At 40.5% G+C, this 20970-nt stretch overlaps 1 protein-coding gene across 1 annotated transcript; it reads right to left on the bottom strand.

Moving 5' to 3' along the window:
• Window positions 1–13602: 13602 nt before the first annotated feature.
• On the bottom strand, window positions 13603–17600 carry LOC112190767 (ABC transporter G family member 1). Its single transcript, XM_024330248.2, has 8 exons — window positions 17091–17600; window positions 16421–16500; window positions 15425–15889; window positions 15228–15314; window positions 14978–15103; window positions 14670–14861; window positions 14461–14547; window positions 13603–14376 (listed from the first exon to the last, which is right to left on the bottom strand). Exons 1-8 carry the CDS (start codon window positions 17557–17559, stop codon window positions 13756–13758), a joined length of 2127 nt encoding a protein of 708 aa, XP_024186016.1. The 5' UTR covers window positions 17560–17600; the 3' UTR covers window positions 13603–13755.
• Between the last annotated feature and the right edge of the window lie 3370 nt (window positions 17601–20970).

The following is a 20970-nucleotide window of genomic DNA, read 5'->3' as shown; positions in this document are numbered from 1 at the left end:
AAATGGTCCTGGCCTGGACGCAAAAAGTGGATTTGAAATTGGCGCCGGGAAGCCTGATTCCGCCCGGATTAACCTTTGTTCCAACTGCTACATCCTTTCCAGTATTTGAGCGGTTGCATCGCCGGCGGGACCTAGCCGGGTATCCCGCTGAATTGATTCCCGCCTGGGAACGGGTGGGTTGCCCTCGGTTCTTGCCCTCGGCCTCGAGCGGTGGGTGTGTAGTGATGACTCTGCCTCCTGTTCCAACATTAGCTGGGGTACAGGGGGTGGCCCCATTCCCGCTAGCTCTGGTGGGTGCAGCGGGACCTGCATATGCACGACTGATGCTGGTATCAATGCTCCGGTACTAGGTCTGCTGTGCCTGGTGCTCCGTGACTGCTCGCTTCGTGCCGGGTTGGCGGTTGCTTCCAGCGTTCTCTTTAGTTCGTCAAAGCGTGACACAAGTGTGGCCACTTACTTTTGGGCCTCGGCCTTCTCTTTGCGTTCTTGTTCACGCTCTCTGTTTGCTTTGTGAAGATCCGCCAGTGCCAGCTCATATAGAGAGGCAAGGTCTTGGCCTGGCGGGCGGCTGCTACTTGGGTTTGTTTCACTGCCAGGGTTGACCGGGGTGGTGAACAATGCGCGGTTGATGCCTACCGCTGGGTTGGTGGGTTGGGGAATGGTGGACTGATTTTCCTGCTCTTCAGCGTTTCCCTCACTACCGCTAGTCATGGTGATTGTGGCAGGATGACCTTTTGTTCAAGGGTTCCCACAGACGGCGCCAATGTTAATGCTCAAAGTCCGGCGGTGGCCGATCTTTAACTTAACGCGGGTCCGGTGGGCGGACCGTTACTCCGAGGATTTGATGGCCTACGCTAGCTGTCACACGAGAGACAGGGCGTCAGAAGGAGACCGAGTCAGGCGGTCTTCACTTCTCCGATGCCTAAGTCAGTCCATGCATGTAGGCAGCATAACAATAAATGAGTAGTAAATGCGTAATTAATGAGGAGAGAGGAAAGAACCTTTTATAGGTGAGGAGAAGGTTGATCTTCTTCTTGTTTTCGATGTGGGACTAATGTGCTTCGATACCCAGTGTCTGGAGCTTCTGATGCTAACCTGGCGCGGCGCGTGGCGGCGCGTTAGCTGTGATCTGGGGGTGATCCCGGGCTCGGGCGGTAGCCCGCCTGGTTGTGTCTCCGCTGGTCACCCACTTGGTGAGATTCGGTACCTCTGGCGGTACAATGAGCGTGGCTCATTATAGCTAATTATGCTTGCAAACGTACATGTAGGTACAGGAGCCAAACAAATGGAATAATCGTATTGTTCTCATAATTTATAAAAAGTAAACCAAAAGGATAATTTAGTTTCTTGATTTTCGCAAAGAGAATATGGTTTAATTTGGCCTTAATGACCTAATTATAGAGAGAGAGAGAGAGAGAGAGAGAGAGAGAGAGAGAGCATTAGTCACGTACCTGGAGTGAGTTCTTTCACAAATTCACAGAGCGAATGAAACATTTTGGAGAGTATTAGCAATTCAAGTGCAAATGAATTTCAAACAGAAGACGAAGCTCTCACCTTCATTTTTTTTTTGTACCCCGAACACCACTAATTAACAGTGTGCTAGGTGCCCAAGCTTGTTTTCAACTCTTTGTTTGATGGAATTAGCATTTTACCTTTTTTACAAGCAACGTTTCTCGAACCAACGCAAACCTATTTTCTCTCACCGTATGATCTCCCACCAAAAACCTCACCGAATTTCATTAAATGTGCTCACTAATATTAATCAATCTTGTCTGGTCATTAGTTTTTGGACTAAATATTTGTTACTCCTCATACTTTTCCCTTAAAAACAGTTTAGTCTAAATTTTTAAAATTAAACAATTTAGTCCTTATTCTATCTAATTCTCACACAGCATGTCCTAAAATGACTATTATACCCTTACTTTATTTATTTTTTTATTTATTATTTTTCTCTCTTTTTTATTTTTAAATTTTCTGCCTCTCTCTCTCTCACAAATCTCGAAATACAAAGGGTTTAGTTTTCTACCAAATCAAGATCAAGAACCAGAGAGCGTTACATACACAAACTCAATACAAAAATCCAAAGCGGAGAACCAAAAACCCATCAATCATTGTCCGAAATTTCTCATACCCAGTAAGCGCAAATGAGTGTTCTTGAATACCTAGATTCCATTAACGTCCCGGAGCTTCAGGTCTGGAACAATGCTGCGTCACCTTAGACGACAATGAAGGCTCTGAATTCTCCAGCGTCGCCGTTAAACCTTCATGGCCTTTCGAATCTAATTGCAGCAAAGAGAATCTGAGCCCCGTTCCAAAAACCTCTCTTTTCACTATGTCTATGATGCCGTTTAAGCCACTGAATGGACATTCTTGGAGGCAATCAGTGGCGCCGAAGAAGATGGGGTTTGAGGTTGAAGAAGAGAAAGGTCGAGACTTGGGGAAGATCGATTCGGAGATTGAGGAGATCAAGAAGGAGATAAGCCGATTGAATTCGAGGCTGGAATTGGGGAAACTAGAGAAGGCCCATAAGGTGGTGGAGAAGCGTGGCAGAGTTGTGGCGGCGAATTACATGGAACCTTAGTAGCAGAGTGTGAAGAATTCCGCTGGGTTGAGAAAGATTGAGGAGTCTTTGAATTTGAGCGCCAGGCCGAAGGTTAATCGGAGAGGTATGAGTTTGGGGCCGTCAGAAATTATCGCCGGTGCTGGGTTCCGGTGACCAAGCAAGCTTGAGATAACCCCTGTTCAAAAAATACAGGATCACCAGAAATCTTGCTTCTTGAAGCTTCAGAACATTAATGAATTGAGGGTTACTAAAGACCCTGGCAAAAGCATGAGTCTTAGCCTAAAATCGAGGAAGACCGCGTCGAGAGAGAGAGAGAAGAACCATAAGGAAAAAAAAAAAAAATTTAAAAAAAAAAGTTTAAAAAAAGGAAGTGAGGGGTATAATAGTCATTTTATGACCTGTTTTCTCACACGAGAATAAAGACTAAACTGTTTAATTTTAAAAATTTGGACTAAATTGTTTTTAAGAAAAAAGTATGAGGAGTAACAAGTATTTAGTCCTTAGTTTTTCTATTAATTATTTGCTATGGTGGCGCTACAACCACCTTTTCATGATGATATGCACTTTACGTGGGCATGTAAAATCATATCTTAAGTGACTAGTAATTCAAAAATTTTGCAAAATATTTGACCAAAAAGTTAAGGGCTAGATGACATCGGTTAAAACTAATGAGTACATGGAACCTCTACTGATATTAAGAGTAAAGGACCAAGTGATTCAGGATCTAAAGGTCTCAAAAATAAAATGAAACTTTCTATCGTCCATTTGTTTGATAAAAAGTTTTTTTTTTTTTTTTTTTTTTTTTTTTTTGAGGTTTGGACGACAGTAGTAACCACAAACACACACACCCTCATGCAGTGTATCCCAGCGTAGCCGGACTAATCACTGCACCGCAAACGCACAAACTTTGGTGTTTAATCAACCTAGGTCCCTCAAATATGCTGGCCACGTGATGGAGCTGGGATTCGAACGCTAGATCTGGGGGTTCCAGACTAGGCCGCTCGACCAACACACCACACCACGTGGTTTTGATAAAAAGTTAAGGATGAATAAATGATCTCCACTTTAATTTATTGTAAAGATGATAGGTGATGCATGAGCATATAGAGGTCAATTAAGTGACTTTAATATCAGCCAAAATCAAGGCAACAATAAATACGACAGCAAATTAGTGTTGATTTCTTTCTCATATATTTATTTGTAATGAGTAGTGCTACATATCACAATTTTTTTACCAAATATGAATACAAAATCCGCCACATCACCACTCTTTTTTACAAATCTTAATGACATGAATTCCTAAAAATAATTACAAAATACAATTATTTTCTTATAAATATTTTAAAAAACAGAAACCCTAATTCACCGGCCTCTATGAGTTTCTTCTAAAACTTTATTTGTAAGTTCTTTAATTATTGCTCGAAACACAGGTATCTGACAAGATTAAAATCTCAAAATCCTTCAAGTATCAAATTCGGAAACAATGTTCCTCCAATTTGGTTGCGAGAAAGTATATCTAAATCAAGAGGAATTTGACCCCAAAATCACCTTGGAACTCAGAAGAATACCAGAAATTCCAGCATCATAGATATAATTCTTTGAAGCCATGCAGCCCCATCTTGCAAGATTCTAAACTTATCTTACGGAATTGAAAAGGTGGAACCCATCTAGGATCAAAGTTCAAAATAAATGAGTCGTAGTAGCAAATGAATTATTGATGTATGGAATTAATAAGGATACATATCACAGCAGCAATTGATCGGAGTGGCAATGGAATGCTTCTTTCTCGGAAAGTTCATTCATTTATCTGAATTTATTTTCTATTTATCACTTTAGTTTTATTTTATTAGAAAAGATAAACAAATAATAAATCCACTAAGGCAAAAACTCCATGTAATCAATGATGTGGCACATGCCACATCATTTGGTAATTAGTTTTGGTATAAGTTTTTGGGATCTCAAGCATTTTCCATTTGTAATTGCATAGATTTAGCGGTATTTTATTATTAATTGGATAAATTTGATATTCATTTTGTAATTTTTCATTATTTTGTTTTGACTCGATCTTATGCTATTTAAACAAGAGTTTGTCATCTTTGTAACGAGCTTCTTTGACATTATAATGAAAATATAGTCGCTTTCTAGCTGCCTATAATGAGTTGTGTTCTTCTTATTTCTGGTGACGTGTGCTATTAATTCTAGGCCTATGTTTTAGGACCCGTTCCCCATCAATTTGGTATCAGAGCTTTGGTGAGAGCGTGGTGGATTCCATGGCTTGAAGCAGGCCTGATCGGGGAGGTTCTCGAATGGAGGGTCGTTATAGCAATGACATGGAGGAAATCAAGATGATGATTCAACAACTTGCAGAACGTATTAATCGCATTAAAATTGGACGCCAAGGAGGTAAGAGTTATGACCGAGCCGGGAGAGAGACGTTTATCAGCGTGTCACTTGCATCGAAACTTTTTGCCAAGACGGTAAGCGTACGTTCTGACGGGGAGGGAGACGTTGACCCTTTTCATCACTGTGCTCCATTGTGTGAGTCGGACTAAAGGGTACAACCGGTTAGTTTTGACTATGAAGGTTCAAACACTATCTTTAATTTTTCAGTTAATAAAATTTTGAAAAAGAAAAAAGAGATGGTTTTGTGGATTTTAGTTTGCCACCAATCTATGATTGTTTTTTTTTAGGCTTGTGGTGATAATTGTGATGATCAAATTTGTGATGGGAATTGGTTGGAGGTTGAAAGTAATATTGATGAACATGGTAGCAATATTATTAATAAAGAGTTTGAGCTAGTAGGAGGAAAAATTACTATGCACATGCAAGAAATTGATCCAAATATCCAAGTCATTGAAACTACTGTACCAGCAATTGAAGGGGAAGACATTTACTCATGTATGAGTATTGACAAACTTGATATGGGTGAGTGGATTGATGATATGAACTCAAACCATGGCCATATTGGTGATGCCAACGTGGATTTCAATTTTGGACTTCCAAGAACTAGGCATGAGCAAGGTTCAATCTTGGATGAGAGTAATACAAGTTTGGCTTTTGGAGGAATTACCTACAAAATAAAAGTTCACAAATCCGTTGATTTTGTTGGGTTTAATGTTTTCAATTTTCAAATTCTCAAGATATTAGTTGATATTGTCAATTAGAAGAAGAATGGTACAAAATCAACGGATTTGAGTTTTGGGTTGGCAAAAACGAAATCTCTCAAGTCAAGATTAGGAAGTTATTCCAAATATTTATTTATTTGGAATAGACGATTTCAATTACAAGCTAAAGGATCAACCATGATTTGGTTGCAATGGAAAAATGGCTTGAATTCGAGGACGAATTATTTCCAACTAGAGGGGAGTCTGATGCAAGAGCATATATGGGTCAATTAAGTGACTCTAATATCAGCCAAAATCAAGGCAATAATAAACATGACAGCAAATTAGTGTTGATTTCTTTCTCATATATTTATTTGTAATTGCATAGATTTAGAGGCATTTTATTATTAATTGGATAGATTTGATATTCATTTTGTAATTTTTCATTTATTACTTTTCCTTATTTTGATTCAACTCTTAAAGCAAGAGTTTGTCATCTTTATAACGAGTTTTTTTGACATTATAATGAAAATATAGCCACTTTTCAGCTGCTTATAATGAGTTGTGTTCTAATTTCTGGTAACGTGTGCTATTACTTCTAAAGCTATGTTTTAGGACTTGTTCCCCATCAATAGGTATCGATAAATGGTTCCAATCAAGTTGCTAAACTACATTTGGAAAAGAATTATTTAGACGGGTGTGTCCAAAGTCCAGACGCAGAACGGAGTATCGTCCAACATTTCTGATACACTAAATTGTTTCCGTGTTGCATTGGAGATGCTGTTTATGATGCCAGGAGAATACGATGGAATTAAGAGGAATCACTACCAAATTGCCCCATCATTACCTCAAGGTAGTAGAGATAGTAGCTAGAGTATTATAAGTGATGATCAACTTGTAAATTGTAATGAACTTGGTAAAAAAAATGCTATCGCATTAGAGAATTAAAATTGTGTTGAAGGAAAATCAAGTTTAGTGTGCCTTATCAAACTAGGAATAGGAATAGGAGAGAAGGTTCTAGATTTCCCAATCCTACACGGATTGGTATTCCTTGTAACATTAGATTATGCACTTTGTAATCCCTATATATAGGGCTCCTATTCTCTATAATGAAATACACTTCTCTCATCAATCTCTCTCAATACCAATATACTTAAACACGTTATCAGCACGAGCCCTAAACCACAAAAGCTAAAACCCAAAAACCCGAAAAGAATTTCTTCTCCTCAAAAATATGCGCAAGCTCCTAGCCCTCGATAGCCTCGCTGCGCACCTGCCCCTGCAGCGCACCTCCGCAGCCCCTGCTGCCCCGCAGCCCCCGCTGCGCACCTGCCCCTGCAGCGCACCTCCGCAGCCCCTGCAGCGCATCTGCTCCTACCGCGCACACCTGCGCACGCTGCTGCCCCTGCAGCGCTACTGCCTCTGCAGCTCCTCTTTTCTTCTGCTGCAACTCGCTGCCACTGCAGCATCTCTGCAGCCCCTGCTACCCCACGTCGCTGCAAACTTCTACACAACTTGCTTCGCTCCATCACGCCTGCATCGACACGCGCGTGATCCAAATACAAGTAGGTATTCAAAAGAGTAAGTTTTAAAGTTCCTATAATTCGAAGTTAAATATTTCTTCTTTTTCTCGGGGACTTAAAAACCTCCCTTCTTCTTCATCCCACCTTTCATAGAACGTGGGTTCGATTCAATGCGGAATCGTGGGGATTCACGCAATTAACGAACTAAGAGCGTTCGTAAGACTTCGGACTAAGAGCGTCCGCAAGCATCGATTTATGACCTTATAAACATCATTGTTTCGGTCTAATCCAATTTTCTTGGAAATCGATTTCTTGGTAGCATAGCTCGGAAATCTTAAATATTTAGTTGTCGTGGAAGTTTTAACTCCGAAACTAATATATTTCTTCTTCTTATTTCAGGATGTCGAAACTTGACTTCCCTGCACTTACCTCAACTGGCTCGGAATATCATAGTTGGGCCACGGATGTTGAGCACCATCTCACTTCAAAAGGGATCCTACCCTTAATTCAAGCTCCTAATCCTACTCTCATATTTGAGCGTACGGCTACGAACAATGCCACCGCCCTCATCTTGATGAGGCGCCACATGGATAAATCACTCCGACTGGAGTACATGGCAATCAAGGATGCTAGAGAATTATGGGTCGCGCTAGAAGAGCGATTTGGTAATATCAAGGATACCCTCCTCCCTGACTTGAAAGTTCAATGGGGCAATCTACGATTCGCCGACTTCAAGTCTGTAGCTGAATATAATTCAGAAGTTCTACGCCTCAAAACCATGTTGGGGTTCTGTGGACAACCAGTCACAGAGCAAGAACTAATTGAGAAAACTCTCTCCACCTTCCCCGTCTCAGCAATTTTGCTCTCAAAACAATATCGAACGGAATTCGATACTAGACGGATCACGAGATTTCATCAGCTCATTACTATTATGTCTGTAGCTGAAAAGCATGATAATATCCTCGTGAAGAATTATAATTCAAGGCCTATCGGAACTAAGAGCGTTCAGGAGGCGAATTATAATCATGCACCCAAAGGAGGGCGCAAGGAGCGGAACCCTAACAATAAGGGACATAACGGACGTTTTGGTCCATATAACCGCCCTACAAAGGAAGGAAACCGCCACAATGGAGCGGGAACACGTGGCAACAAAAGCCAACGTGGGAGAGGGGGACACAAGGCCGCCGGCCATAGGGGTGGCGCCAATGTCCAACACGGACGCCAATCTCGTCCTCATGCACAAGATGCATCTCAATTCAAGGGAGGAAATCGTAATGATGCATGCCATAGATGTGGATCTATTGAACATTGGTTCAAGCAATGCAATGCAAGCAAACAATTAGCTGCACATTACAAGGCATATAGGGAATTTCGAGAACATGAGACCTATCTTGCCGAAGATGTAGAAGAAGAAGGTGATGATGCACACGCCAATCTCACCATAGCGGACTTTAAATCTGACAAAGAATTGCACAAGGATGCTGCAGATTTTGATTAGTATAGTCCTTTATTTTTTCCAAGAATCATGTAATGGCAATTATGCCTTAAATCAATAACATGACTTATTGTATTAACTTTTCCCTCTAGGCGTACTCAAGAGTACTTGTGATGTCTAGGCAAGGTTTGATCTGAGAGAACGGTTTTAAAAGTGAGCAACGCTCCACCAAAATCTCACCTTACCTTACCTGGTCACAACAAAATTGAAATTACCGAACGGATTAAGTGACTACGATTTGTCTACTATTTGATTTTATATTGGATTAGATTTTAGTCAAGAAACTTTGATGTAATCATTGGCTATCATTTAATAAAGTATCGACTTATTTTATTCAAATGTCTTGGACATATTCTAAATTCGAACTTTATTATTTTTCAGTATGTTTCCCGGAGAGCTCGAATGCCTCGTGGATAGTGCCACTACACATACCATCCTTCGAAACAGGCAGCTATTCCTATGGATGGCGCCTACTCGATCTTCTGTGACTACGATGGCTGGACCATCTCAATTGATTCATGGTCGAGGACCAGCTCAATTTATGTTGCCTAATGGCACTACTTTGAATGTCACCGAAGCTCTTTATGCTCCTAGGGCAGGAAGAACCCTATTGAGCTTCAAAGATATAAGAGCCAATGGTTTTCATGTGGAAACACATTGTGAGAATGGACAAGAGTTCATTTGCATCACCTCTAATGACTACGGACATAAACGAGTCTTAGAGAAACTTATGTGTCGCTCTAGTGGGTTGTATGCAACCACTATTCGAGTCATTGAATCCAACCATGTCATGAGAGATGATTTATGGGATTCCGACACATATAGGCTTTGGCACGACCGTTTGGGACACCCAGGTCGTGACATGATGATCCGTATATTAAAGACTTCACACGGACATCCCTTTTTCAGAACGAAAGGAAGTAAAACTCGAAATTTGGATCAAGGAGGAGCACCTACGCCTCACGGCGCCTTCCCCCTTCAAGTCCGGCCACCACTAGCCGGCGCCGCCATCCCCCTGCGGCTCCAGGGTGGCTTTGACGCCACCCCTGCTCCCCTGACTCCAATTTCTGCTTCTAAAGTCAAAAGTGACTTCATGGCTCAACCAAAATCCTCATTGGTTATTTCTAAAGCCCATTATTCGTTCTGCAAAGCCTGCTCTTTAGCAAAGTTAGGATCGAGACCATCCTATGCAAAGGACACCAAAGAAAATATACCATTCTTGCAAAGAATCCAAGGTGATATTTGTGGACCTATTCAACCACCATGCGGACCATTTAGATATTTTATGGTGTTGGTTGATGCATCGACACGCTGGTCACATGTCATGCTATTGTCCACAAGGAACGCTGCATTTGCTAAACTCCTAGCACAAATAATTAAGTTACGGGCTCACCACCCTGATCATCCCATTAAGTCTATAAGATTAGACAATGCTGGGGAGTTTACATCAAAGACTTTTGATGATTATTGCATGTCCATTGGGATTGATGTTGAACATCCTGTTCCTCATGTTCATACCCAAAATGGTCTCGCAGAAGCCACCATTAAACGACTACAAATGGTTGCTCGAGCATTGGTGATGCGCACCAATCTCCCTATTTCTGCTTGGGGCTATGCAATATTGCATGCAGCTGTGCTTATTCGTCTGAGGCCCACTGCCACCCAACCCTTCTCTGCGTCCCAGATGGTTACTGGGTATGAGCCTGATGTCTCACACTTACGCATATTTGGGTGTGCAGTCTATGTGCCTATTGCGCCGCCACAGCGCACCAAAATGGGTCCTCAAAGACGATTAGGCCTTTATGTTGGATATGATTCTCCAACGATTATCCGCTACATAGAACCCTTGACAGGCGATCTCTTTACCGCTAGATTTGCGGATTGTCACTTCGATGAGACAGTCTTCCCATCGTTAGGGGGAGATAAGAACATCAATGTTCAACAGGAACGACCGGAATTGTCGTGGTCTGTCCCCACTCTGTCTCATCTTGATCCCCGAACCGCACAGTCTGAAATTGAAGTGCGGAGAATTCTCGATCTTCAGAACGTAGCAGAATCGATGCCTGATGCGTTTTCTGATATCGCTAAAGTGACGAGATCACACATACCTGCTGCAAACGTGCCTGCAAGGATTGATGTCCCTAAAACTAGAGGACATGACGCTAACTCAAGAGGATTTGAGCATGGCGCCAACGTCCCCTCTCACAGTGATGGTGACGTTGTGGCTAGGCCCATGGCTCCTGCCAGGAAGCGCGGGAGGCCTATAGGTTCGATGGATTCTCGCCCAAGAAAGAAAGCGAGTTTGGCACAGAATAATCCATTAATCATCGATATAAATAATCTATCTCATGAGAATATTCCGGATTATGGTTATGTCCAAGAGACATCATTGGGGGACGCTCCAATGTCAGAACCAACTCCAGAGAATAGAGAGATCTCCATAAATTACACTAGTGTACATGAGATGATGGATAGAAATTCTATGGCGATTGATGATGCATTTGCATATCATATTGCAAAAGGAATTATAGAATATGATGATATCGAACCTCGCTCTGTTGAAGAATGTCAACGAAGAGCAGATTGGCCTAAATGGAAAGATGCGATCCAGGTTGAATTGGATTCACTAACAAAGAGACAGGTATTTGGGCCTGTAACGCAGACACCCCCAAGTGTAAAGCCTGTTGGCCATAAATGGGTCTTTGTTAGAAAGCGTAATGAGAAAAATGAGGTGGTAAGATATAAAGCCCGCCTTGTGGCGCAAGGTTTCTCACAACGCCCTGGAATCGACTACGAGGAGACATATTCTCCCGTAATGGACGTTATAACGTTCCGCTACCTTGTCAGTTTGGTAGTTTCCGAAAAACTTGACATGCAGCTTATGGATGTGGTTACAGCATATCTCTATGGGGATCTAGATTCAGAGATATATATGAAGGTTCCAGATGGACTTCAATTACCCAAATCAAGTAGCTCTAAACCACGGAGCGCGTTTTCAATAAGATTAAAACGCTCACTATATGGATTAAAACAATCCGGACGGATGTGGTATAATCGTCTAAGTGACTACTTGATTGGGAAGGGATATATTAACAATGAAATATGCCCATGCGTGTTCATTAAAAGGACAAGTTCCGGATTTGCAATCGTAGCAGTTTATGTCGATGACATGAACCTAATTGGAACTCTAGATGAGTTGAAGGAAACTGCTAAATACTTGAAATCCGAATTCGAGATGAAAGATCTTGGGAAAACACGGTTTTGTCTCGGTTTAGAACTCGAGCACCGTAGTGATGGAATCTTGATCCATCAGTCTGCATATACTCAGAAAATCCTAAGGCGCTTTAATGAAGATAAAGCAAAGCCTGCAAGTACTCCCATGATCGGCCGTAGTCTTGAGCCCGGAAAAGATCCGTTTCGTCCAAGGGATGAGGACGAAGAACCCCTAGAGGCCGAAGTGCCCTATTTAAGTGCAATAGGCGCATTATTGTACTTAGCTCAATGCACAAGACCGGATATCTCATTCGCAGTGAACTTGTTAGCTCGACACAGCTCTGCGCCAACACGCCGCCATTGGATTGGTGTAAAGACCATCTTTCGATACCTAAGAGGTACGATTGATATGGGCCTATTCTATCCCTACAGAGAGAAAAGGAATGACGGAAAATTGGGATCGGACCCAAAAAGGCAAAACGCCCCCGTCCATGGAATGGCCGCCGGCCATGTTGCCGGCGCCGGCGCCGCCGCCGCTCATGGTGGCCGGCGTCCTCCTATCTCCCTCCATCAAAACGACAATGATGTCTTGATGGGCTTTGCTGATGCAGGGTACCTCTCTGACCCTCACAAAGGTCGCTCCCAAACAGGTTATGTCTTTACCATGGGAAGCACTGCGATATCTTGGAGGTCTACGAAACAGACCCTTGTTGCTACTTCCTCAAATCATGCAGAGATTATTGCTCTACATGAAGCTGTACGTGAATGTGTATGGTTAAGGTCTGTAATTCGACACATTCAAGGAAGTTGTGGTTTGAAGTCTACCACAGATGACCCTACATGCATTTATGAGGATAATGCAGCTTGTATTGAACAAATGAAGTTAGGTTTCATCAAGGGCGACAACACCAAGCATATATCGCCTAAGTTCTTTTATAATCAGCAACAACAATCACTTCTAAAGATTGAAGTGAATCAAATCCGATCAGAGGATAATGTAGCGGACTTATTCACTAAGTCGTTACCTAAATCCACCTTCGAGAAACATGTGAAGAGCATCGGATTGAGAAAGTTATCCGAACTCCCACGATTGTAGCAATCAGGGGGAGATATCGACATCAGGGGGAGTTATGATGTCTACATGTTCGATCTCGAAGAGTGAAGGACGTGTTGTGCTCTTTTTGTCCTTCGACCAGGATTATTTTTGTCCCACAGGGTTTTTGTTACCTGGCAAGGTTTTTAACGAGGCAACGGATGAAGCGTCACTACCAAGTTTGAGCGGCACAAGGGGGAGTGTTGAAGGAAAATCAAGTTTAGTGTGCCTTATCAAACTAGGAATAGGAATAGGAGAGAAGGTTCTAGATTTCCCAATCCTACACGGATTGGTATTCCTTGTAACATTAGATTATGCACTTTGTAATCCCTATATATAGGGCTCCTATTCTCTATAATGAAATACACTTCTCTCATCAATCTCTCTCAATACCAATATACTTAAACAAATTGATCCTGTCCGGCCAGGCGAAGAAGAAGTTGAAAAGGAGATAAACGCACGAAAACATGATTGCTGTGCAACACCTTAAACCAAGATTTATATTCATAAATGGCCAGGCTCTGTTGTAGTGAAATCTACTGCTATGAGAAAATAATGTAACTGCATGTAGTGCCTAAGTACGTCTGCATCCAAATTGATGTAACTGAAACTTTTCACAACAACCTTTTATTTCCTTTTGGCTCTCCAAGTCACTTGAAGCATGGTTGAATACTTGAATAGACATGTCAATGTATGCTACACTATTGTAGCATATACAAACTATAGTTTTGCTTACACTGTAGACTAGGAAGATGAGTTACCTATTAACTGTTAAGAAGAGCTTTGATGATTGGCGTGACCTTTTCACTTGTCTTGATGATTCCAAAGAACATGAGCCTGTAAACAATTACCATTCCAAACAAAATGGCAAGATCAACCCACTTAGAGTAGCCCATCTCCATTTGCCAAATACTCTTCAATATTTCTTCACCAGTAATGATGGGTGGCCCTCCTGCTTGATTACTGGGAAATGTTAGTCCTTCAAACTCATTCTTGTAGAATCCTTGATTTACATACTTGTGGAATCCGATATAGTACATTGGGTATCTCCAGAAGGGGTTTGGAAGATCGTGAGGTTTTCGGAAGAAACCTCCATTCAACAACATCACTCCTAGAATTCCAGAACCTGTGATAACACCCATGAGGAAATCTGGCACAATGCTTGCTACAATCATCATCAAGCTCTCAACCAACATCAGACACACAAACAGAACCAATGCAAAATAGGTGAAGTGGTCAAAGCTCTTCTGAAGGCCAACAAGGAAATAGGCTATTGCTCCAGGAATTAAAGAGATCATCAGTAAGTATGGAATGGAAGAAAATGAGTTTCCAACAACAAATGCAGCAACACCATAGTGCCCGTTTAATCTTTCACGCTCGAAAATCTGGTTGGTGATAGAGAAAAGGGGTCAGATTATCAATAAAGAATAATGAATATATATGTGTAGTGCATAACTATGATTACTCACCTTCATGTCTTCTACAAAAGAAGGAAATCCACCTATTGCCATGAAAGTTAAGAATGCTGCAACAAACATGAGCATTGATGCTCTATCCTGAAAAAAGTACATTCATTTTGAAGGTATTAAATCATTGGCTAATGTGCTAGAACAGCTAAAATGGTAGAACATGCATTAGGACACAAACATCTCACTCGTATCTTCACTAATTAAATTACCTGTATTGAGTCAAAAGTGGAGTCAATTTCATGATAAATAGTCCCTACACATAAGCACAAGGCAATGTAAATTGCAAGACGAAGCCAGTAGTAGCCTAGATCGCGGTACATATTCACGAATGATCTCCTTGTCAAAACCAGGCATTGAGTTATAAAGTTGGCTTGGCTTCCTTTCATTAGAGCTCCACCTTTCTACCAGACAGTAAAAAGAGTAAGGTAATCATTAAACGTTTTGCTTTATACCTACATTCCTTGATAATACTGGAATTGGAGATGGATCATTCCAAACCATAAGACTAGTAACTGACCTGTTGGCAAATTTCAGTTACCCGGTGCTCAAGTTGCTTGAAAGTTCCTGAAGACTTGTATGAATTTATGAGAATCTTAATTGCTTCCTCGGTGCTTGTTTTTCCCTCAAGCCCTTGTTCAATGTCCTAAAATTCAATACTGAAGTCAACTTTTTGCTAGAGTTTCCATAAATTCTTGCTACAAGGATCAAAATTATTTTCTTGCAAAAAAAAATTCTACATGGATAGTAATTGTTATAAGAAGACTTACAATATCAAAATCCTTGTTTATAGTTCTCAGGCAGTGATCTGATGGGTTTCTCAGAGCTGGGCATGGGAAGCCATTTAAAGCAAAAAACTGCGCCATGACAGGTACTATAGTTTAAGTGTTTATAAAAACTCAACTTTGTTCACATGAAAGTCAGAGTAATACGTGAATTCACATTCATTCTCCAAAGGAAGTAATACCTGTTCTGCCGTTGAAGCAGGGCCAAAATAGACTGTTCTACCAGAGGAGAGAAGACAAAGATTTTGGAAAAGCTCAAACACTTCACTGCTAGGTTGATGAATTGATGAAATGACTGTCCTTCCATCGCGGTGAGCCAGTTTAATAATGCGGTTCATGACATGGTAAGATGCTGCACTGTCTAGTCCACTAGTAGGCTCATCGAGGAATAAAAGCTTCGGACGAGTTAAGATTTCAAGGCAGATGCTAACTCTTCTTTTTTGTCCACCACTGAGGCCTTTTCTGCTCCAACCTCCAATTCTTGTGTCCATGGAGTCTTGCAAACCCATCTCCCTTATCGTCGTCTCTGCTCTTTCCTTCTTTTCTGTTTTCGACATGGAGTTAGGGAGTTGTAGTTGAGCCGAGTAATTCACAACTTCCCTTACTGTTAATGTTGTCATTAGCGTGTCATCTTGTGTCACATATGCCTATACCAATGACGATCGATATAGACATAAGAATTAAATGATGTTTCTAATTAAGGGTTTAGGATCTGAATTCTTATTTCCAAAAAACAATGAGAAATTAATAAGTATTTAAGTGTATTAATTTCAAATAGTTCTAAACCAGTGTTCTGAAAAACTCTCTGCACAGCGGCCTGGGCCGCCTGGCAGGATTCAAAAAAAATATTTGAAATATTTTTTTAGGTCAAATACAACACTTTTAAATTATATGCTTAACTTTGTCAAGTATAGTTTTTTGTTTTAATTACACTCATTTATATGTTGCATAATAAAATAAAATTAAAATAAAGTAAATATTCATCTAAGCCTTGCCTAAACACCTAGGCACTAGGCCATTCTCCATCGCCTGACTACCGCCTAACGATTTTTATAACAATATATAGTTTCAACATGACCACTTAACTTACATTAACCCCCGTCAACAATTCACATGACAATGTATTGATCAATGAGAATTTCAGAGCGCCAATCCCATGTTTTATTCAATTTCCTTACCAAGGTTCCGTAGGCAAGAGTTTCTTTCCGGCCATTGATTAAGATCTTTCCTCTCTGCTGTGCGCTTGAACTTAGCCTTCCTGCAAAATTTAAAGTCTGTATTTTTTAATGAAAAGATGAGAACAAATTATTATATAGAGAAGACTTGTACATGTCTAATTAGATGCACAGATATATGGAGAAGACTTGCATATTTAAAGTACCTCAACCCTAATCGATCTCACCCTTTACCGTACCGATCGAACCATATTATTTCAACACAAAACCATTAATTAATTACTTGCTCAGGTCTCCTAATTAATCACCCATGGTTGGAGTTTGTGTGATATTGTTCTAGAACCGCTAAAAGCGTTTTACGGTGCTTAATTTCTGAAGTAGCACATATTTGTTGCTTCCTTGGAAAGCACTTCCTTAGGATCTGTACTCATTGCAAGGAAACAATGTGAACAATTTTATCAATTAGCCCGATAAGTTTGTCTATGAGCAAATATAGAGATCCAGATTTGTTTCTCTGGAGTACTGATTGCTAATATTCAACCAATTAGTAATCCAAGATTCCCGACTTTTTTCAACTATTCCAATTGGAAATAGGATTGACTACAGATCGAGCCGTAGAACATGGTATTCACTAAGAAAACAAAGAAATAATTATATATATTCGAGTATATACCTGCCAAAGCATCCAAAAGGGTAGATTTGCCACAGCCAGAAGGACCCATTATAGCCAAAACCCCACCAGGTTGAGCAAACCCAGTAAGCCCCTGCAAAATCATCTTCTGCCCACTCTTCCCATCACCTACTCCGACCCACAAGTCCTCCCATGTCAAAGAAATGCCCTTCTCTCTTGACCCAAGTTCAACATGAGTAGCACCACTCCTTCGGACATTAGCATTTTCAGCTTCTAGTGACTTTTCAACCGCAGAAGCATAAGCAGTACTAGTAGTAGTGCTTTTGAATCCAATGCTAAATGGGAAAATCCTTTCCATGCTAGAACATGATAAGGATATGCCATCTTCTGCAAAATCATGAGCAGCACTACCCTTGATCTTGGTGTCTTCCACTGGTGATAGTAATAATCTTGAGGGGCTTGGACTTGGTGCCCATCTTGGAAAGTTGGCTGGAGAAGAAGAAGACTCCATGGAAATGGCTCTCTTTGCAGTGTCTTAGGTGAAGAGTAAGAGTTGCAGTGTGTTATTAATCCACAACGCTACTACTCACCCCAACTACGATTTAAAGCTTTTCAGAAGTGTCCTTCGTTTATGATCAAATTGTCATTGCCCAAAATAAAATAAAAATATTATCAAATTGATAAGGCTGTCAACATAAGTTCAATCATGCCATATTCAATAAATAAATAGTACCCTAAACAGTATGGAGCAATGAATGACTTTACATTTTTGCTGTTTCAAATCAGAGAACGACTTCCATGCTCTGAGATTTGCATGCTCAGATTCTCTGGGTCCACACACGTTACTTTCACGTGATAATTTATTAAATTGAAATCTACTTGAGAAAGGTTTAGGCTATGTTTGATATGGCTGTGCTTCTCAGAAAAACTGGTTTCTGCTTATTTATGAGAATAAGTGGCTGAAAAGTAAAATAGCTGAGTGTTTGGTAAACTGGCTTTTTATAAGTGCTGTCAGTGACAAAAGCAGTGTCAAAGTGTTTGGTAAACTCAAACTGGCTTGTGTTTTTTGTTTGTGGAATGACCAAATTGGACATAAGAGATTATTTTGCCTTGATTGTTTGGTAATACAATGTTGTTATGGCGTGATAAATTTTTGTTAACTTTTAATTTTTATAAATCACAGTGACCATATATATGATTAATATTAGATAACCGAATTCTAGTTTTTTAGTTCATTTTACCTAATGCACAATAATAATCAATTGGAAATCAAATTGAATGCAAACCATGATCAATATTTGTACCAAAAGCCTTGTGATACATCAATTTATCAAATACTGAATTTAAGGAACATTGTTATCCCATTCATACATTTCAATTTTCAAGTTTCCCAAGCTAAGTTTTACATGATGAAAGATAATATAACTTGCTGTGTTGCTTGGTATTCCGCTTGATCTCCCAATGACTCTGAATTAATACCAGCTGCAACAACATACATATCAAGTTTTCCTATTGGTATTCCAGTTCCAAGAACTCCAAGGTCACCTATCCAGTAGGAAAAGAAACCAAGAGACTTTTAGTATAAAACAAAGGAAAATGAAGGATAATGATGAAAAATAAAAGCAAGGGATGGCAACAAGCATACCCATGTATCTCTTTAAACCACTTATCCACACAAAATATGTTACAAAATGATGTGATGGAGTTCCATTGACATTATCCATTTGTAATCTCCAAAGTGCAGACAGAGTAAAAACTGTAACATGTGAAAGGATGCCATATCTACATTCTTCAAACCAGCAAGCATATTTGAAAGGAATACAAGCATATAGAGATGCTCTAGCTATACAAAGTATGTAACCAAAAAGTTGAAAAACACATGGACATGTTCCCACAGAACAGTGAGATATGAATATATGATGACATTCTGAATATCACTTTCCCTATTAAGAGCATGTCCACTGGTTTAACCTTGACTGGGCATAGTCAAGAAAAACATGACTACATGACCTTGAGATGGATTTTGGTCCTTCCACCGTTGGTTTTTTGACTGGGCAAAACTCACCCTTTCTTGACTACAGCCAAGAAAATAGTCATCCCCATGACTATTTCCATGACCGGCCAAACCCAGATGCCAGCTAGGCCCAGGCCATATCGTGGCTGACGTGAGGGACGAGGTGACGTGAGGGACGACGGACGAGGTGATGCTCCGCCTGGGTTGCTTCGATCTCGGCCTGGGGGAAGCTTCTGGGCGGTTTGACGCCACAGAGCGGCAGGACGAGGTGAGGCGACCTCGGGGGGGCCGGGTCCTTGGCCGGAGGACGGAGAAAAATCCGGGTCGGGTCGGACGAAAAACAACGGGTCTGGTGCAGCTGCGAGAGAGAGAACCGGAGGGGGGGGGGAAATGAAAAAATGAAAAAATTTCGTCCTTTGAAACAAAATATAATTTTTTTTCTTTTTTTGCTATTTATAGAAAATTTTCAGATTTCAAAAATTCATAATAAATTCATACGAACTCCGAATATTGCGTTCCATGTATGCACGAGATCGTATCGACGATCTTTATAACTTTCATGAAGGAAGTTTTCCCAAATTATGTATGTGTAAAAAGTCGATTTTCGAGGCCCCCTAAAATTATATAATAATGAACAATGTTGACCGGGCAAGAAAAACAACGGGTGTAAACCCATGCCCAGTGGCAGTGAATAGTAACTTGACTGGTCGAATTCTTGACTTCTCGACTTTGCCTTTTCTTGACTACGGGTGCACTTGCTCTAAGGAACATAATTGAGTCCCATAAAAACAAATTGATAGCCTACCGTGGATGATCTTGATATAGAAATAGGTTGACTTCGAGGTCTCCCCCTTTGTACCGTAGTAACTGGTGGTGGCTCATCATCCAAGGATGGAAAAAGAGAAGTGTCGGGAGGCGTTAATAACCTTTAAATTCATAACACGAGATCATTTCATCAGTACAAAGAAGGAAACAGGAGTGGACTCCTAATACTGGCTGAAAGCCTCATGAAAAGAACAAAACTGCAATGTATTCCTCATAAAACAATAACCACATTGATTTTGCTCTGTGATTAAATAGACAATTCCAGGTAGCAAAATTTCGGTTCTGTGACAGAAAGGAATAAGCGGAGTGTGGTGAGGTATTAATAACCATTGAAATCAATAACACCAGATAATTTATCAGTTACAAAGACAGAAACGACTACTGATACTGACTGAAAAGCATCATGCAAATAACAAAAATGCAATGTGTTTTCCATAGCAGAATAACCATGTAGTTTTTGCTCTGTGATTAAGTAGACAGTTTCAGGTAGAAAATTTCAGCTTTTTGATTAAAACGCTTGAATTATCAGCCAGGTAAGATGCCAGAATAGTGAAATGGATAAATTCACTAAATTTGAAAGTTAACAGAAATGCATGGATACAAATTGATCCTAGAAGCAGTTAAATCATGTCTTTAGTAATTCAGAACACATCAGCATATTATAAAACTGGTTAGCTAGCAATGATAAACTAAAGAATCAGATAACGGAAAATAAACTCACCACTCGTAGTCATTTTTCTCTTCTTCAGCATTAAGCAAGTCACTACTCTCCCCCAGAGTAGGAATGGCGATTCCCAGCTTGAAATCCAAAAATTGCCTCAATTTCGTAGCTGTAAAACCATAAACATAAATGTAGCCCTGTCAGCGCTGGTACCAGTGAAACAAAACAAAAAAAATCTCCAACTATACACTTCCAACCAAAACCATAAAATCAAGGGGAAATGATCATTTACCCAATATTGGGGTTATTTAACCCCACTTACCCAAACACTCTAAGAGATTGCCCACTTAATCAACAGTTTTCATTTTTAAACCCCAATTACCCAACCTTTTCAACACGTGTTTGTTTTATCCAATATTTCT

This window comes from Rosa chinensis, chromosome 2 (genome assembly GCF_002994745.2).
Source record: "Rosa chinensis cultivar Old Blush chromosome 2, RchiOBHm-V2, whole genome shotgun sequence".
In the NCBI taxonomy this organism is placed as follows: domain Eukaryota; kingdom Viridiplantae; phylum Streptophyta; class Magnoliopsida; order Rosales; family Rosaceae; genus Rosa; species Rosa chinensis.
This window is presented reverse-complemented; position numbering and strand designations above follow the sequence as displayed.